General features: G+C 41.5%; 1 protein-coding gene across 3 annotated transcripts in view; it reads left to right on the top strand.

Annotated features, from left to right (window-relative positions):
• Positions 1-18,802, top strand: part of ADGRL3 (adhesion G protein-coupled receptor L3) — an 807,408-nt gene that overhangs the window by 619,025 nt on the left and 169,581 nt on the right. The window contains exons 22-23 of one of the 3 annotated variants that reach the window (XM_044305834.1): positions 12,810-12,938; positions 13,313-13,383. The exons of 1 other annotated variant lie outside the window; for it this stretch is intronic. In XM_044305834.1, coding sequence (XP_044161769.1) covers positions 12,810-12,938; positions 13,313-13,326 — 143 coding nt within the window. In that variant the 3' untranslated portion in view covers positions 13,327-13,383. Of the gene's footprint in view, positions 1-12,809; positions 12,939-13,312; positions 13,384-18,802 lie in introns of those variants that run through there. One more of the 3 variants, XM_044305816.1, reaches the window with a different exon arrangement.

Consider the following 18,802-nt stretch of genomic DNA (forward strand, 5'->3'; position numbering starts at 1 on the left):
GAGTGGACCTATGACATATTGATGAAGTGGAAGCAGCATGAGGAGACCACAGAGTGGCCCAATGACATAGTGTGGAGATGGCAGCTGCAGCAGGATACCACAGAGTGGCAAGGTGACATAGTGTGGAGATGGAAGTAGCAGCAGCAGCATCATCAGACCACAAAGTGGCAAGGTGATATAGTGTGGAGATGGCAGCAGCAGGAGGATACCACAGAGTGGCAAAGTGACATAGTGTGGAGATGGCAGTAGCAGCAGCATCAGGAGACCACAGAGTGGCAAGGTGACATAGTGTGGAGATGGCAGCAGTATCAGGAGACTACAGAGTGGAAAGGTGACATAGTGTGCAGATGGTAGCAGCAGGAGGATACCACAGAGTGGAAAGGTGGCATAGTGTGGAGATGGCAGCAGGAGGATACTACAGAGTGGCAAGGTGACATAGTTTGGAGATGGCAGCAGGAGAATACTACAGAGTGGCAAGGTGACATAGTGTGGAGATGGCAGTAGCAGTAGCATCAGGAGACCACAGAGTGGCAAGGTGACAGTGTGGAGATGGCGGTGGCAGCAGCAGCAGGATACCACAGAGTGGCAAAGTGACATAGTGTGGAGATGGCAGTAGCAGCAACAGCATCATGAGACCATAGAGTGGCAAGGTGACATAGTGTGGAGATGGCAGTAGCATCAGGAGACCACAGAGTGGCAAGGTGACATAGTGTGGAGATGGCAGCAGCAGCAGCAGGATACCACAGAGTGGCAAAGTGACATAGTGTGGAGATGGCAGTAGCAGCATCAGGCGACCACAGAGTGGCAAGGTGACATAGTGTGGAGATGGCAGTAGCAGTATCAGGAGACCACAGAGTGGCAAGGTGACATAGTGTGGAGATGGCAGTAGCAGTATCAGGAGACCACAGAGTGTCAAGGTGACATAGTGTGGAAATGGCAGCAGCAGGAGGAGACCACAGAGTGGGAAGGTGACATAGTGTGGAGATGGCAGTAGCAGTAGCATCAGGAGACCACAGAGTGGCAAGGTGACAGTGTGGAGATGGCGGCAGCAGCAGAAGGATACCACAGAGTGGCAAAGTGACATAGTGTGGAGATGGCAGTAGCAGCATCATGAGACCATAGAGTGGCAAGGTGACATAGTGTGGAGATGGCAGTAGCATCAGGAGACCACAGAGTGGCAAGGTGACAGTGTGGAGATGGCAGCAGCAGCAGGATACCACCGAGTGGCAAGGTGACATAGTGTGGAGATGGCAGTAGCATCAGGAGACCACAGAGTGGCAAGGTGACATAGTGTGGAGATGGTAGCAGCAGCAGGATACCACAGAGTGGCAAAGTGACATAGTGTGGAGATGGCAGTAGCAGCATCAGGCGACCACAGAGTGGCAAGGTGACATAGTGTGGAGATGGCAGTAGCAGTATCAGGAGACCACAGAGTGACAAGGTGACATAGTGTGGAAAGGGCAGCAGCAGGAGGAGACCACAGAGTGGCAAGGTGACATAGTGTGGAAATGGCAGCAGCAGGAGGAGACCACAGAGTGGCAAGGTGACATAGTGTGGAGATGGCAGTAGCAGTAGCATCAGGAGACCACAGAGTGGCAAGGTGACATAGTGTGGAAATGGCAGCAGCAGGAGGAGACCACAGAGTGGCAAGGTGACATAGTGTGGAGATGGCAGTAGCAGCAGCAGCATCAGACCACAGAGTGGCAACGTGCTATAGTGTGGAGATGGCAGCAGCAGGAGGATAACTCAGAGTTGCAAACTGGCATAGTGTGGAGATGGCAGCAGCAGGAGGACACCACAGAGTGGCAAGGTGACATAGTTTCGAGATTGCAGCAGCAGCTGCATCAGTTGACCACAAATTGACCTGGTAACAGAGTGGAACGGTGGGTAGCAATACCAGTACCCGCTGATGAAGGTGGGTGAAAGAAGGAGCAATTGGCATCAGATGGGTTACAGCATCAGAGTAGTAGCTGAGGCATGTAGTCAGAAGAAATTGATCTCTTTTATCAAAGTGTTGGTTTGGGACCATGGATGATCTAGTCTAATGCATCAAGAATTGGTGGTTGGAAATCCTGGCTGATCCACGCCTGATTCACCTTGACAAAAGGTCAGTCTCCACATTTTGGGTGGACAGGCGAGTTCTCCTTGGGGTAACTATGGCCTCCGCCGCACTAAACACCCGCTCTGATGCCACACTACTGGCCGGGTAGGACAGCTTTTCCAGGGTAAACTCTGCTAGTTGCGGCCACAAATCCAGTTTCGCTACCCAGTTGTCTAGCTGATCTTCAATGTGGGGTGGCAGGGTGCTGTCCAAGTATGCCACCACCTGCTGGTTCAGGTCCTGCTCCAAGTCTACCTGCTGCTGCTGGTGAGTAGTTTCTTCACTATGCTGGTGAAGAAAGCTACTCATCAGCGACTGTAGGCAGTGAAACGTGAGCGCAGAGGGCCCCCCGGTCAGACCTGCGAGAGGATGGACGATGGCGCACATAGGCAACAGCCAACTGACTACATAGGATGTCTCTGTAGTTTTTCAGTATGTCCTCCCTCTTGGTGGGTGTAAAAAAAAAAAGCCCCCATTTTGGACCGGTAGCGAGGGTCCAACAAGGTGGAGAGACAGAAGTCATCCCTCTGCCGAATGGTGACAAATAGTCTGTCACTATGCAAGTGAGCATGCATCGAGCCATTTGTGCAAGTGACTCAGAGGGACTCCCTGCCTCTATCTCCACTGCATACTGCCACTGTGTGTCTGGGTCCTCTGTCTTGTCTTCCTCATCGCCCTGTAGCTCCTCTGGCTGCTCCTGCTTCTCCTGTCCTCTCAGCTGAGTAGAAAAGCGACCCATTTCTCTACACATTGCCGGTGCACCAATGTCCTCCTCCTCTTCCAGTTCAGCCCTTACAAGGCTCATGTGACCATGATATCTAGGCGCCACGTCTCCTGTTCCCTGACCAGCCATTGTTACCAGCATCTGTTCCCGGAAATGAAGCAGTGGAATGACGTCGTTCATTTCGTAGTCCTGACAAATGAAGTGGCGTCCTCAAAGGGCCTAAGAAATCGGCAGGTGTCACGCATGAGCTGCCACTACCTGACATCGAAGTTCAGAGTCGAGTATTCCTATGCGCTTGCATCATCAAGAAATCGTTGATGGATTTTCTCTGTTTGTATAGTCGGTCCAACATATAAAGGGTGGAATTCCAACTAGTGGAAACGTCGCATATCAGCCTATATTGGGGGATGCCGTTCTGCCGCTGCAGCTCAAGAAGGCAAGAAGGGTGTGCTTTGCAGTGTACGACTGGCTGAAGTGCATGCAAAGTTTCCTGGCCATTTTTAAGATGTCTGCAGATGGGTGGAAGACTTCAGAAACCGCTTGACAACCAGATTGAACACGTGTGCTTTGTAGGGTGTCTGATGTCACTTGGGATGACTTGGATGACCGAGTTAACCAATGAAGAACCTCTGGGTTGCTGATCAAGAGACATCTGCTAGATGACAATGGGAGCTTAGGCCTCTCGCTGCGACTCCTGCTGCAATGCCCGCTTACTCTGCTGCGACCTCTGCTTGCGCCAGAAACATTTAGGCCTCTGCCACTCCTCTGTTCATGGCCTGGCAGTTATCTGCTTGACATACTAGTAGCTGAACTAAACAAATTAAACGAAAATTAAAGCACCACTAAAAGCGACAAATATATTATTCTTTTTGTACTGAAACAGGCCACCAAACGCCTGTCACCACCAGACATCTGAGAAGCTCTGACATACGTCCTTCAGAACCTCCTCCTTGAGGTTCCTTTTGTTTTGCTTTCATTTTCTCATCTCGTTAGCCTCTCTCAGCTGTCATGTAGTTGCACTGATTGCACCCCTTTAAATCCCTTCCCATACTGCATCACTTTGCGGTTTATATTACTTCCTGGAGTGTGTGCATGCTGATGCTACTACTGAGTCTTCTACAGATAAGTTTTGTTCATTCATTTGTGTTTTCCTATTTGCTGGATCCCAGGGGACCCTGACTCCCTCCTTATCAAGTGTAGGGAGCCAGTGGTCGTGTCCCCTCACTATTATAGGGTGTTCAGGTGTTATACAGTCGAGGTACGAGGATATGCAATCATCTACCATTTGAGATTTTCGTATAGGATGAGCAGTTAGGGAGAGAGCCAGGTCTGTTGCAGGGCTCCCCCTTTTGTTCCTTAGTTTTGGATCCAGTCAGTTGGATCTTCATTTTGTGTCTTCTAGTTTTCTGTACACCTTCCGTGACAACGCCGACACCACAATTTACTGCAGAAGTGAACTGAGAATATATTTTTCTGGTTGGACTGAAATACGCCACTATACACTTTGACCGGAAATTTTTTTAAGAGTAAAGTGTGTATATATTTTTCTTGTTGTACTGAAATACGCCCCTATACGCTTTTACCAGAAATAACTGCAACAGTGCAATGCATATATATTTTTCTTTTTTTACTGAAATACACCACTATACGCTTTCAACAGAAATAACTGCACAAGTGAACTGAGAATATATTTTTCTTGTTGGACTGAAATAGACCACTATACGCTTTCACCAAAAAATAATAACAGAAGTGAACTGAGAAAATACACTCCCCTAAAGAATTATTAGGAACACCATACTAATACGGTGTTGGACCCCCTTTTGCCTTCAGAACTGCCTTAATTCTACGTGGCATTGATTCAACAAGGTGCTGATAGCATTCTTTAGAAATGTTGGCCCATATTGATAGGATAGCATCTTGCAGTTGATGGAGATTTGAGGGATGAACATCCAGTGCACGAAGCCCCCGTTCCACCGCATCCCAAAGATGCTCTATTGGGTTGAGATCTGGTGACTGTGGGGGCCATTTTAGTACAGTGAACTCATTGTCATGTTCAAGAAACCAATTTGAAATGATTTGCGCTTTGTGACATGGTGCATTATCCTGCTGGAAGTAGCCATCAGAGGATGGGTACATGATGATCATGAGGGATGGCCAAATTCAGACTCTACCATTTGAATTTCTCAACAGAACTCATCAGACCAGGCAACAGTTTTCCAGTCTTCAACAGTCCAAATTTGGTGAGCTCGTGCAAATTGTAGCCTCTTTTTCCTATTTGTAGTGGAGATGAGTGGTACCTGGTGGGGTCTTCTGCTGTTGCAGCCCATCCGTCTCAAGGTTGTGCGTGTTGTGGCTTCACAAATGCTTTGCTGCATAACCCGGTTGTAACGAGTGGTTATTTCAGTCAACATTGCTCTTCTAACAGCTTGAATCAGTCGGCCCATTCTCCTCTGACCTCTAGCATCAACAAGGCATTTTCGCCCACAGGACTGCCGCATACTGGATGTTTTTACCTTTTCACACCATTCTTTGTAAACCCTAGAAATGGTTGTGCGTGAAAATCCCAGTAACTGAGCAGATTGTGAAATACTCAGACCGGCCCTTCTGGCACCAACAACCATGCCACGCTCAAAATTGCTTAAATCACCTTTTTTTTCCCATTCTGACATTCAGTTTGGAGTTCAGGAGATTGTCTTGGCCAGGACCTCAACCCTACGTGCATTGAAGCAACTGCCATGTGATTGGTTGACTAGATAATCGCATTAATGAGAAATAGAACAGGTGTTCCTAATAATTCTTTAGGTGAGTGTATTTTTCTTGTTGGAATAAAATAGGCCACTATACACTTTCACCCCAAAAAATATCAGAAGTGAACTGAAAATATATTTTTCTTTTAGTACTGAAATACACCCCTATACTCTTCCAACATAAATGCAGAAGTGAGGGGGGGGCGTGGCTTGGCTGCAGACTCGGATGGCCGCATGAAGTGAGAGCTCCTCTACACCATAGCTCCATAAGCGACAAAAAAAAAAAAAAACAATCAGAACCTCAAAATGGATTATTATTTCGGGTCCCAGAGATTCAGACAATCGAGAGCTAGAAGAGCAAAAAATTCTGAGCGCTCAAATCGAAGGAATAGGTCATTTTCGAACCATGATCGTGAAGACCGGAATGACGCTGGAGCACTTTTGGATGCATCATCAGGCTCCAGCTACAAGCAAGCCTGCGCCTCTGAGAAAAGATCGAAGAATGCCACATCTACCTCCTACTACCCCGCTTAAAAAGGGAAAATCGACGGAAGCTTTTCAGAAAAAATTTAATACCGAATTCATCTCAAACAGGGGCCCGCCCGAATTGGATATTACAGGAATGGAGGAAGGTGCCATGGCGCCGATTGAAAAATCGAATCCCCAAGCATCCGATTCACTGGATGACAACGAATATGACCGAGAGGGAATATTCATGATCCGAAAGAACAAGAGGATGATACGCTGACAGCGAGTTCTCAAAAGCAAAAAATCAAAATTCAAAAACAATCGACTCAGGACGCAGTGAGTATACAACTTATGCATGAAAATGTGCCTAATCATTTTGCCGAATTTCAGGCTACGGATAAAGAACTGTCTGCCAATTTAATCAAAGATATGCTCCTAGCCTTAAGATCTTCGATCAATACCGATTTTAAACAGACTATACTGCCCTTTTTAGCAAGCAGTAGAAGAGCTAGGGGACAGAGTATCTCATATCGAAAATAAGATGGGCGATTTTGCATCATCTCAGAATGAAGTAATAGATCGTCACAACGAATTAGAAGATCGAGTCGAAAGTATGCAGGCTAAAATAATCGACCTGGAAGATCGTAGCAGGAGGAATAATATCAAGTTTAGAGGTGTTCCTGAAAATGTTTCTAACAGTGATTTGGTTCCATATATAACAGATTTAGTCAAAGAATTGATACCACAGGCAAAAGATTTTGAATTGAGTATAGATAGAGCACACAGATTGCCTAAGCCAGCATATCTACATAAAGACATTCCCAGAGACGTCCTTGCTAGATTCACCTTTTTTCATGTTAAGGAGCAGATGCTCAGGGAGATGAGAAAGGACCCTGCCCTACCAAAACAGTATGCTGGGTTGAAGCTTTTCACGGATCTTTCTGCGGCTACTATCAAGGCACGAAAAGATTTTGCGGTGATCACTAAAACTTTAATTGCAAACAACATTAATTACAGATGGGGTTTCCCTGTGAAAATGTTGGTGTATAAAGATGGAGTCCTACATGTGCTCAAATCTCCAGAATCTGCATTAGTCACTCTCAAGGAATGGAATTTGCAAATAGAACAACTCCCAAACTATCAGGACAAAGCTTCTAGAAGATCGCCAACACCCAGACAAATTTTATGACCACGAAAAGCAAACAAAGCACCCGAGACAAAGAGACAATGCTTGAGGAAGCCACAAGGGGCCTGACTCAGTGTGAAGGAGGGGAACTTCATGTTTGCCAGAAAAAACCCCGCCCTATAGGTCCTATTGATGACTTTGGTTCATCTACCTATTTTTGCCTTGTTTGCTAATGGGCTGTATTTTTTTTTTTACTTATTGTTAATGTTTCATGTATTGATTGTTTAATTGATATTTTTTATGCAGGAACACCCCACCACCTCAAGACCATTAACCATTTCTCTCTTCCCAGACCCGTTCATTTGAAAGGAATAATTGATGCAATTTTCATTGAGTGCGAATTGTGTAGTGACCTGGAGGATATAAGGTACTCAGCTATGTCTATTTTTCAGAAATGGCTATTACTGTAACTTCAATTGACGTAAGGGGTTTAAACTCCCCATTTAAGCGTAATCAGTTATGGAATGAGGCTTTGAGTAGGAAATGTGACATACTGTATGCCCAGGAGACCCATATTGCAAAGAATAGTACTCCACAGATCCGACACAGAAAATTTCCAAAAATAATCTACTCTGCATATAAAAAGAAGAAAAGAGGAGTTCTGATAGCATTTAAAGATTCTATTTCAGTAGACATTAAGGAGCAATATATTGATCCAGGAGGGAGATTCATCATACTTATAGCTTTAGTTGACAATAAACTTTTTACTTTAGTAAATGTGTACGCCCCCAACATAGGTCAAACAAAATTTTTGAGGAAATTACTTAAAAAAAAAAATAATTGCATGAAAAATGGCCATCTATTAATAGGGGGAGATTTCAACGCAGTTCTCAATTCTGTCTTGGATACCACACATGGTGGAAGATATAGAGTTTCAGCTTTCCAGAAGCTAGTGGAACAAAATAATCTTTATGACATTTGGAGACTCCAACATGCATCAGAGAGAGATTACACTCATTTTTCAAATAAGTGCAACTCCTATTCAAGAATTGACTATTTCTTAATTGAAAGATGTATAATCTTCTCCTGTTTAAATATGAAAAATCTTTGAGACAATCTAAAATCAAATTTTACTCCCATGATAACAAGTCGGGAGCATTACTTGCCAGACGGTTGAAAACTAAAATACAAAAATCTAAAAATTAGACGAATAGTTCGTCCCAATACGAAACAGATCAAAATTGCCCCAGAGATATTGCAAATTCATTTAAAGACTATTACGAAAAATTATATAATCTAGCTTCAGACTTCCCAACACCTGTTGAAGAGTCAAAAATCGCAGAATTCCTGGATAAACTTGATTTACCTAAAATCAAACCGGAACGGCTCCATCAATTGAACCTACCAATTTCCATAATGGAAATATCAAAAGCCATAAGGTCATCCCCTAATCAGAAATCACCAGGCCCGGATGGTTTTACAGCTGAATATTATAGAAAATTCAATAATATCTTACTCCCGTATCTTCACAAAGTTTATAAAATTGCATTACACTCAGGTAGTTTCCCTGAGGATATGTTAAAAGCTACAATCGTGGCCATCCCAAAACCAGGCAAAGATGACTCTGAAATTAAAAATTACAGACCCATTGCCCTATTGAACGTGGATATAAAAATGTATGCAAAAATTATAGCAGATAGGTTCCAAAATATCCTCCCGAACTTAATTCACAGAGATCAGGTGGGCTTCTTAAAGGGAAGACAAGGCCCAGATAATACCAGACGCATTATTTCATTGCTTCAATACTGTGAAAAACATAAAACTCCAGCCATTTTTCTGACTATTGATGCCGAGAAGGCATTTGACTGCATTAATTGGGCATATGCATTCAAGGTTCTGGAGAAATTTGGAATAATTGGAGATATCCATTCTGGTATTGAAGCACTTTACAGTAACCCATCAGCTAACATTTATGTGAACAGCTCTTTGTCAGAACCATTTAAAATCACAAATGGCACTCGCCAAGGATGCCCTTTTTCCCCTCTACTTTTCATTCTGTCAATGGAGCCTTTGGCAACAGCTATCAGATTAAACCCAGACATAAAAGGTATAGACTTAGGTCATAACGGCTATAAATTAGCTCTATTTGCTGATGATATCATTTTGACGCTCACTAAACCTCAAACTTCGTTAGAAGCCTTTTTTGAAACCACTCATTACTTTAGTAATATTTCTTATTACAAAATAAACCAAGACAAATCCCAGGCCTTGCCACTTAACATAAATTCGACTTTACTAATTGATCTAAAAAAACAATATACCCTGGATTGGCAGAAGTCGGAAATTACGTACTTGGGTATACAGGTGTCACATCCCTCATCAAAACTTTTTGAAAACAACTATCCAAGAATTGCCTCCGAAATTAGCAAAGACATGGTTGAATTTTCTAAGAAAACTATCTCCTGGCTAGGCAGAATAGCGGCATATAAAATGTTGCTTCTGCCAAGGCTCCTGTACCTCTTCAGGTCACTACCAATTGCTATTCCTGATTCGTATTTTGCATCATTGAATTCTAAACTTAGGTTGTTCATTTGGAATCATAAAAAACCCAGGGTTGCCTTTAAGACTATTATTGGACATCACAAAAAAGGTGGACTGGGAGTACCACATATGCAATACTACTATTTCTCGGCTATCTTAGACCAATTATCCCATTGGTGGTCGGATAACCCTGAAAAATTATGGGTCCAAATTGAAAAGAAAATGTGCGACCTGACTACACTGAGGACGAGACTTCTAGCACCTATTTTGGGATGTTTCCCCCCCTTCCCCGCCCATTAATGTGATTAGAGTCTCGGATGAGATCTGGAAAGTATTCCTTAAAATGAGGAAAGGGAAATTTCACTCTCCCCTAACGGACACCACTCTGGAGTTTTTACATGATCAAGTAGATATGGTTCCTATTCCAGAATGGAAAGCTGTAGGTATTGACTCCCTTCAGGACTTCTTTGAGGGAGGGACGTTTACCTCTTTTTCAAAACTTAAAACCCGATTTGGACTTGAGAGGGATGATTTTTATAGATTTCTAAACATTAGAGATTTTGTCAATAAACACAAAATAATGGAGAGGACACAGCTACCTCATATGGCTTTAATAGCTAACCTGTTCAAGAAAAAGAAGGGAATTACTACATTTTACACTCAGTTAACAGAATCACTGAATATTTCAGCTAACAAACATATGGATGAATGGAAGAATGATTTACAGATGAAAATAGAATTGCGAGAATGGCATACATCTTTTTCTAACACCCACAAATACTTTCATAGTACCAATCATAAAGAAGTAATATTTAAAACATATCTCAGATGGTATCATACCCCGAGCAAATTGCACCTGATTTTTCCAGATACGTCAGATTAATTGTTGGAAACAATGCGGGGGGAAGGGCACGCTTGTGCACACCCTTTGGGAATGTGATACTATAAAACCGCTTTGGAAAGCTACTGAAATTGTTATTAAATCTGTCTTGAAATTTCATTTTCAATTATCACCACAATTGGCATTATTACTAATAGCACTAGACAATCTTCCAGACGACTCCAGGTCAATTGTGGCGCACTTAGTCATGGCTACTAAGTTAGTCATAACCAGACATTGGAAGTCTATAGACACTCCCCACATAAAGGAAGTATGGCAAACGGTAAACAATACTTGTTCATTTGAACAAACAATTGCACGGGTCCAAAATAAATCCTCTACATTTAATTATAGATGGGACAGGTGGTTGGAAAGTAGCTACTACCGATCTCAACTATGAGGGCCATTCCTGCACTGTTGTGTTTTGTTATAGGTTTTTATAATTAGTTTTTTTAATTTTTTCTATTGCATTGATTTAAATACAACCTTTATACCAATATGTGTTTCTTGAATAACTAGACACAAATCTACTATAATATCCAATACAAATGTATGAAGAATGTTATATTTTCATTTTACTTTCAACATTGTAAACTATGTTTTGTTTTGTTTGTTTAAAACATTTAATAAAAATAATTTTACAAGAAATGCAGAAGTGAGCTGAGAATATATATTTTTTGTTGGAATGAAATATGCCACTATATGCTTCCAGCAGAATTGTGCAGCAGTGCAGTGCGTATATATTTTTCTTTTTTTACTGAAATAGGCTCCTATACGATTTTAACAGAAATAAGTGCAGAAGTGAACTGAGAATATATTTTTCTTGTTGGACTGAAATAGGCCACTTTACGCTTTGACCAGAAATAAAGAGTGAAGTTCGTATATATTTTTCTTGTAGTACTGAAAAACGCCCCTATACGCTTTCAACAGAAATAACAGCAACAGTACAGTGCGTATATATATATATATATATATATATATATATATATATATATATAAAAAAAATTTTTTTTACTGAAATACGCGCCTTCACGCTTTCACCAGAAATAACTGCAGAAGTGAAATGCGTATATATTTTTCTTGTAGTACTGATATAAGATACTAAGATATAAGCCACTAACGGCTTTTAAACATAGCACTTGCACCACAAGAACAAATTGCTGAAATGACAAAGCTGTCTAATGGCTATTTGGATCCCCAAATAATCTTTCCCTGCACTTGTAAATCACTTTCATATAAATGTCTCTCCCTGCACTAGATGCTGTGAAATGATTCCTCCCTATCCTTTCCCTGCACTTATAAATCATTTTGTTTTATCTTTTTTTCCACAATCAGGTTTTTCCAATTGCTGTCCCTAGCTCCTTCACACGTCTGTCCCTGCACTCTGAACACGGAAAATGTCTGACTCTAAGATGGCTGCCGTATTTAAAGGCTGGCTGGCTGCTGATTGGCCGCATGCAGACATGTCAATCTGGGTGATCTCGCCTTCCCAGAGTTCCTTGCCCCATGTCCTCAGTCCTCAGTGTAGCTGCCGTTTTAGGAAAAATGTGATTCATTACCACGAAGCACGAGGAAATTTGCATTTGTTGCGAATTAAATTTTCTGGAAATTCTAAACAAATTCAACTTCGTCAGCTTTGATTCGCTCATCTCTAATCATAAGCACAAAAAGGATTCCATTATTTTGCTAAACCAGAGATTGCCGTAGCTAGTGAATAGTCTGTATAGGCTATGGTCACTTCTGTGGAAAGTGCTTCGGCCCACCCTAGCTGCTCCATCTCTAGAACTGGAAGGCGTTCTACAGATGCACTTCCTTTTATTCTGAAAAGTGTACCCGCCTGCTCTTTTCATTACTGCCTGGAATGCTAAATGGACAAACTATTTGGCCTTCTTCACAATGATGGTATATGAGTTGTGTGGCGCATGCACGTATCTAATTTATGACCACAACATGGAGTGATCTTAGCCTAACATAAACATCATATCTTTCAGATGCACTGTACACTGTACGAGGTACTGCCTATGTTATGACACTGTGTATTCAATGTTTATTCTATGTGTTTTATAATTGTCAGCTTGCCTACAGTTTTTTATTTTACCATCTTGCCCTTTTAAATGGATTGTTTTGTTGTTTCCATTCGCTCATTCACTAATGTTAACATGCTATATTTGGTTCATATTCCTGATTGACTTTTCTTTTGTCTCTTTATTGGGCTATTCCAGGAGCCATGGCTAACCATCTTATTACCAATGCTCTTCTTCGTCCTCGTGGCGCTAACAATCCCTATAATACATTGCTCGGGGAATTGGCTGTCTATAACAACCCTTCTGTAAGCATATACAAATTACAAGGTGTGCTTGAGTTTCTCTTAATCTTTCCGTTAAAAGTCCCTCCATATACATTTAAATAGATTCAAATTTCAGCAGTATTTTTTACAACCTCATGGTTTTGATCAGCAGTGCTTACTATTAAGTAGAGTGTAATAATCAATAACAATGTGCACTGTGGGTTTACGATTAGTTTAATGAATAGAGTAGTACATTTTACTGCCTTTTGTCTTGTGTTATTGTTTTTTTTTTAGCTTTTTTTTCTCTTTTCATACACTTTAATACTGTAATATTTATAATCTTTGTTAGTACTTGCATTACTTTCATTACGATCACAGAAATGTTTCCCAACCTTTTTGCGATAGGTTTGTGACTATTCTCAATAATTTCTTTTGCAGGGATGTCTACTTAATGCAAATCAGCTGTGTTGACATTTAGTGGCCTCAACCAATATATTGTATTTACCTCGATTTCTGTTGTTTCGTTTATTACAACTTAATTGATGAAAAGTTATAAAAAGAGAAAAATCACAATTAGGGTAGCTTCACATCTGCGTTCTGGATTCCATGATGGCTTTCCGTTATAACATGGAATGCCTTTAGAGGCATTCTGTTTTGATCCGTCTTAATAGAAGTCTATGGGAATCATAACGGATCCGTCTGGGTCCCGTTATGCAAGACGTTATGCAATGTCGACAAGACTTTTTTCTTTATTCTGCATAACGGAAACCAGACAGATCCTTTATGCTTTCCCATAGACTTCTAATAAGACAAAAAGCAAAACGGATTGCCTTTTATAGGCTTCCGTTTTGCATTCCATCATAATACAAGTCTATGGGCAGCATAACGGATCCGTCCTTCCGTCTTATAGATTCCGTTATAACCTTTTTATAACGGAAAGCAATAACGGAATCCAGAACACAAATGTGAACCCACCCTTAAATAGGTTTTCCAGGATTTAAAAATGAATGACCTGTCCTATGGATAGGTTATCTATATCAGATCAGTGGAGGTGCTGCATCCTCTTTATGGTATACCAAGCACAGTATTGTACTTTGTATAGCGCCTGTGCTTGATTTTTGTAGTTCAATCCCAACTGAATAACTTGAATGAGACTAAGCTGCAAAAAGGCCATTGACCCATGGAAGTGAATTCATAGGCTGAGAAAAAAAAAAGCCACAGCTAGTGACTAGTAAAAGAGGTTATGGATTGCAAGTCACATTTTATATCACTTACATGCAAAAACTGAGTAGGCATCGCCAGATAATTTCTCTAGTATATATGGAGAAAAAACGGTGACATTTTTGATAGACATATATAGCATGCAGAAAATACATAGAGATTTGCTGTAACACATTATTGGATGCAGCAAGAGTATTGGGTTGAACTGATTGTAAATCCATGTATGTGGCCAATCAGCAAAATGGCAGTCACTGTAAAGAAAGCAGAACAGTAGGTAGTAACATTGCTACAGCAACAAGCTGGCTATCAATCAAAATCAGGGGGAGTGAGCTCAGAAGCAAGCAACCAATTGGTGCTTGGTTGTATGTACTGCACAGTGCTGGCATCGCGATGAGACCCCACAGTCCATGGACAATGCTATGTAGGAAAGAGTGCTAATCTAGTTAAAGGGGTATTCTGGTAAGTAACTTAATTTTTTTAAAACTGCACTAAGGCTGTAAGCTGTGACCAAACAAGAACCCATACCTATACATATAACCAGAGCTTCAATTTACCTTGCAATCCATTTGTCTAGCTCCTGTGTGAGTCTGTAACACAGAGTATCATAGGGCCTGATCTTGCCTCACAAGACTACAATACCCACAATCCCTAGCTTTCTTGCTGTGAGTGTTGATGTTTATTGATTGGCTGCCTGATATTAGTCCGGTCACGCCCCCTCTACTCAAAAATCACCAGCACACTGACCCTCCCTTTGTTTCACAAGACATTTAGCTTGAGAATTGATAGCAACACACTGAGCATGCTCGACCTAATAAAGGCTCAGAGCTACAGGTCGATGCCATGGTAATGTATGAGAAAACACAGTGGGTAGCAGAGGAAGAAACTACTTTTATAACTATTGACGGGTAAATCTGTGAAATTTACATTATATTAGGTCATTATTGATGATGAATTAGTCTAAAACATAAGTTATATTTATGATAACCGGAATACCCATTTAACCATTGCAATACAGCTGACAAGAAGCTTGGAATGTATGTATGCTAAAATTGCTGTACAGGTAGGTAGGCCTTTCAGGTATTTGTATAAAGCATGTAACAAAATAAAGAATATAATTCAAGCCTAGGGGATGACTGAAACGGCAAGGTTACAGAGCAGCAGGAGACTGTTCTAAGTATTTTCTGAAAAATATATGTGTATGGCCTAAAAACACTAGGTCCACTGGCTTTATAATATAGTGTTGTATGTTAAACGCAGCTTGAGGAGGGCCTGCATGCCGAGATGTCACAGGTATGAACTTTTGTGCTCCACAATAAAGCATTCAAATCAATTTAGCTAGGGGCTAATTTGACCCTTCTAGCATATTGGACTTGTATGGTGGTTCTAGGTGGAACCCATCTCTAAGTTAGCACACTTCAGTCTTCTCTGTGGTGCACACAATACCTTTTTGAATATAACATTGTTACTTGCAAAGTTGATTTTGCAGGCTTGAGTCACCTTGCTTGCGCTACTAAAATACTAAACTGCTGCTTTTTAGTACACCAGTATTACACATTGTAGAATTAGATTTGCAGTGTCATTATCTCCTAGGAAGTCTTTCTACTAGACTTTGATAATTGGCTGCAGACATTTTCAACTGTTTCACATCAAAATGTTGGGTGTGAACTCAAGGCCTGAATTTATATTCCATTGGGCCAAATCCATGCATTAGATTCCCCTTGAGCTTCTGAATGCAAGTGTGTATAAATCTAATGGTGGTAGATGAGATGAGGTCAGAATTTGGTGAAGGCCACTCCAAACTTATCAAAACATAGATCTTTATGGAACTTGCTTTGTGCCTAAGAGCAAGGTTGTGCTAAAACAGGAAGGAGGAGGATGAATACCTTTTCTTTTGGAAGAATACAGTAGCATAGCTTTAGGGCTCACAGCGTATTCATATGATTATGGGCCTATTAGTGTTCCTGATAGGCCAAGCAATACAGAAAATGCAATCTTGACTCTCTGGCCAAAGAAAGTAACAGTCATTTCTAGAAGGCTAGCGGTTGTCATTTGCATTTCTTTTTCCATATCTTCACACTGCACAAATTATGTTATACAAACCAATGACCATACTTTTTACCCAGTTATATACACTACTGATTAAAGATTAGGAAATTTCTTGAAATTCTTTTTGGTTTGGATTAGAGCAATTTGGCCTTCGGTTTCGCTTTGGTCCCAGTAAATTCCTATATTGAAAGTGCCCCAGTTGCCCTGAGGTCGTCCTCTGCAGTCTACTAGGACTGTATCCAACCCTTTTCAAGCTATTTAATGCATAGACATCATTAGTAATGAAAGAATGGCAACAACATATATGACTATGGGTAAATTGATGGTAGTGGGTGGTAATAAACAGCCTGCTGAAAAACGCACTGCAGTGTAAAATTTTGTATGCATTTTAACATGAAAAACACAAATTATCCATTTTTGTGGGCAGATGCCTTTCGTGTTTAAGAAAGCGTTCCACAAATTGTGGCCACAGGCTTGGCGTTATTTAAAACAATCAACGATTATCCTAGAACAGTGATGGCGAACCTATGGCACGGGTGCCAGAGGCGGCACTCAGAGCCCTCTCTGTGGGCACCCGCACCCTAGAGAAAGTCTATAGTGTACCAATATGCCTTAGAATTTGCCTGCCATTCAATAGTGCAGGACATGCTATGAACAGCACAGGCAACACATTGAATGTAGGCAGGTTTTTATAGCTAAATGATAAAGTACATGGAAGATATATGATATTGGTGTTCAGGTTAAATTGCCGTGTTGGCACTTTGCGATAAATAAGTGGGTTTTGGGTTGCAGTTTGGGCACTCGGTCTCTAAGAAGTTCACCATCACTGTCCTAGAAAATGAAGACGCAAGGTCTTTTTACAAAAGACATTTAAAAAAATGATCACTTGTTTGGCAGCAGTTTCAGGTTTCTTATACTGTGCAGGTTAGGGTTTCTAGCAGCAGCAGTAGTGTATGGAACATAATAGATAAGGCAGAAGGCTCTGTATGGATAGTAGGAGAGGCAGAGTATTGTTTCCTGCCCACACATTCTGTTATGGATGACTGGCAATGGAACAAAGTAGGAAGAGGAGCAGTCAGAGCAGGAGAAACAGTAGCTGATGATGTTGATGATAACAACCATGCACTACGTTTGGATGTGGCTCGGCTATTAGAATGATGACTGGAAGGAGGTGGAGGGTCTTGCTCCTATTGCTGGCAAGTTTGATTTTATCACGTGAACTGTTAGCAGGTTTTCTTCAGGCAGGTTTATGATGGTTATATGATGAGGCATCAGACCTCCAACCCGTGAATATTTCCCTGTACAACGAATATCCGATTTGCTCTGGCCAGGAGGTAGAGATCAGCCCAGACTCAACTTGGGTTGTCAATACATGAAATCTGTATTTCACAGCACATACTTATAGTGCTTTTGGGGTGGGAACAGTGTCTGGCAAGATACAAGTGAAACTCTGTTAAACAATACTGGTATCTGCTATATACAATACATGAAAGGGTTATTTTACATATTGACCAGGTTGATCTAAATGCTAATAAGGGAAAAATCCCTTTCAACCCAACCATAGATCCCAACTTTTATATACAGTACAGACCAAAAGTTCGGACACACCTTCTCATTTAAAGAGTTTTCTTTATTTTCAGGACTATGAAAATTGTAGATTCACACTGAAGGCATCAAAACTATGAATTAACACATGTGGAATTATATACATAACAAAAAAGTGTGAAACAACTGAAAATATGTCATATTCTAGGTTCTTCAAAGTAGCCACCTTTTGCTTTGATTACTGCTTTGCACACTCTTGGCATTCTCTTCATGAGCTTCAAGAGGTAGTCGCCTGAAATGGTCTTCCAACAGTCTTGAAGGAGTTCCCAGAGATGCTTAGCACTTGTTGGCCCTTTTGCCTTTACTCTGCGGTCCAGTTCACCCCAAACCATCTTGATTGGGTTCAGGTCCAGTGACTGTGGAGGCCAGGTCATCTGGCGCAGCACTCCATCACTCTCCTTCATGGTCAAATAGCCCTTACACAGCCTGGAGGTGTGTTTGGGGTCATTGTCCTGTTGAAAAATAAATGATGGTCCAACTAAACGCAAACCGGATGGAATAGCATGCCGCTGCAAGATGCTGTGGTAGCCATGCTGGTTCAGTATGCTTTCAATTTTGACTAAATCCGCAACAGTGTCACCAGCAAAGCACCCCCACACCATCATACCTCCTCCTCCATGTTTCACAGTGGGAACCAGGCATGTAGAAATCATCCGTTCACCTTTTCTGCGTTGCACAAAGAAGCGGTGGTTGGAACCAAAGATCTCAAATTTTGACTCATCAGACCAAAGCACAGATTTCCACTGGTCTAATGTCCATTCCTTGTGTTCTTTAGCCCAAACAAGTGTCTTCTGCTTGTTGCCTGTCCTTAGCAGATATTCTACCATGAAGGCCTGATTCACACAGTCTCCTCTTAACAGTTGTTCTAGAGATGTGTCTGCTGCTAGAACTCTGTGTGGCATTGACCTGGTCTCTAATCTGAGCTGCTGTTACCTGCGATTTCTGAGGCTGGTGACTCAGATGAACTTATCCTCCACAGCAGAGGTGACTCTTGGTCTTCCTTTCCTGGGGCGGTCCGCATGTGAGCCAGTTTCTTTGTAGCGCTTGATGGTTTTT

This window comes from Bufo gargarizans, chromosome 1 (assembly GCF_014858855.1).
Source record: "Bufo gargarizans isolate SCDJY-AF-19 chromosome 1, ASM1485885v1, whole genome shotgun sequence".
NCBI lineage: Eukaryota > Metazoa > Chordata > Amphibia > Anura > Bufonidae > Bufo > Bufo gargarizans.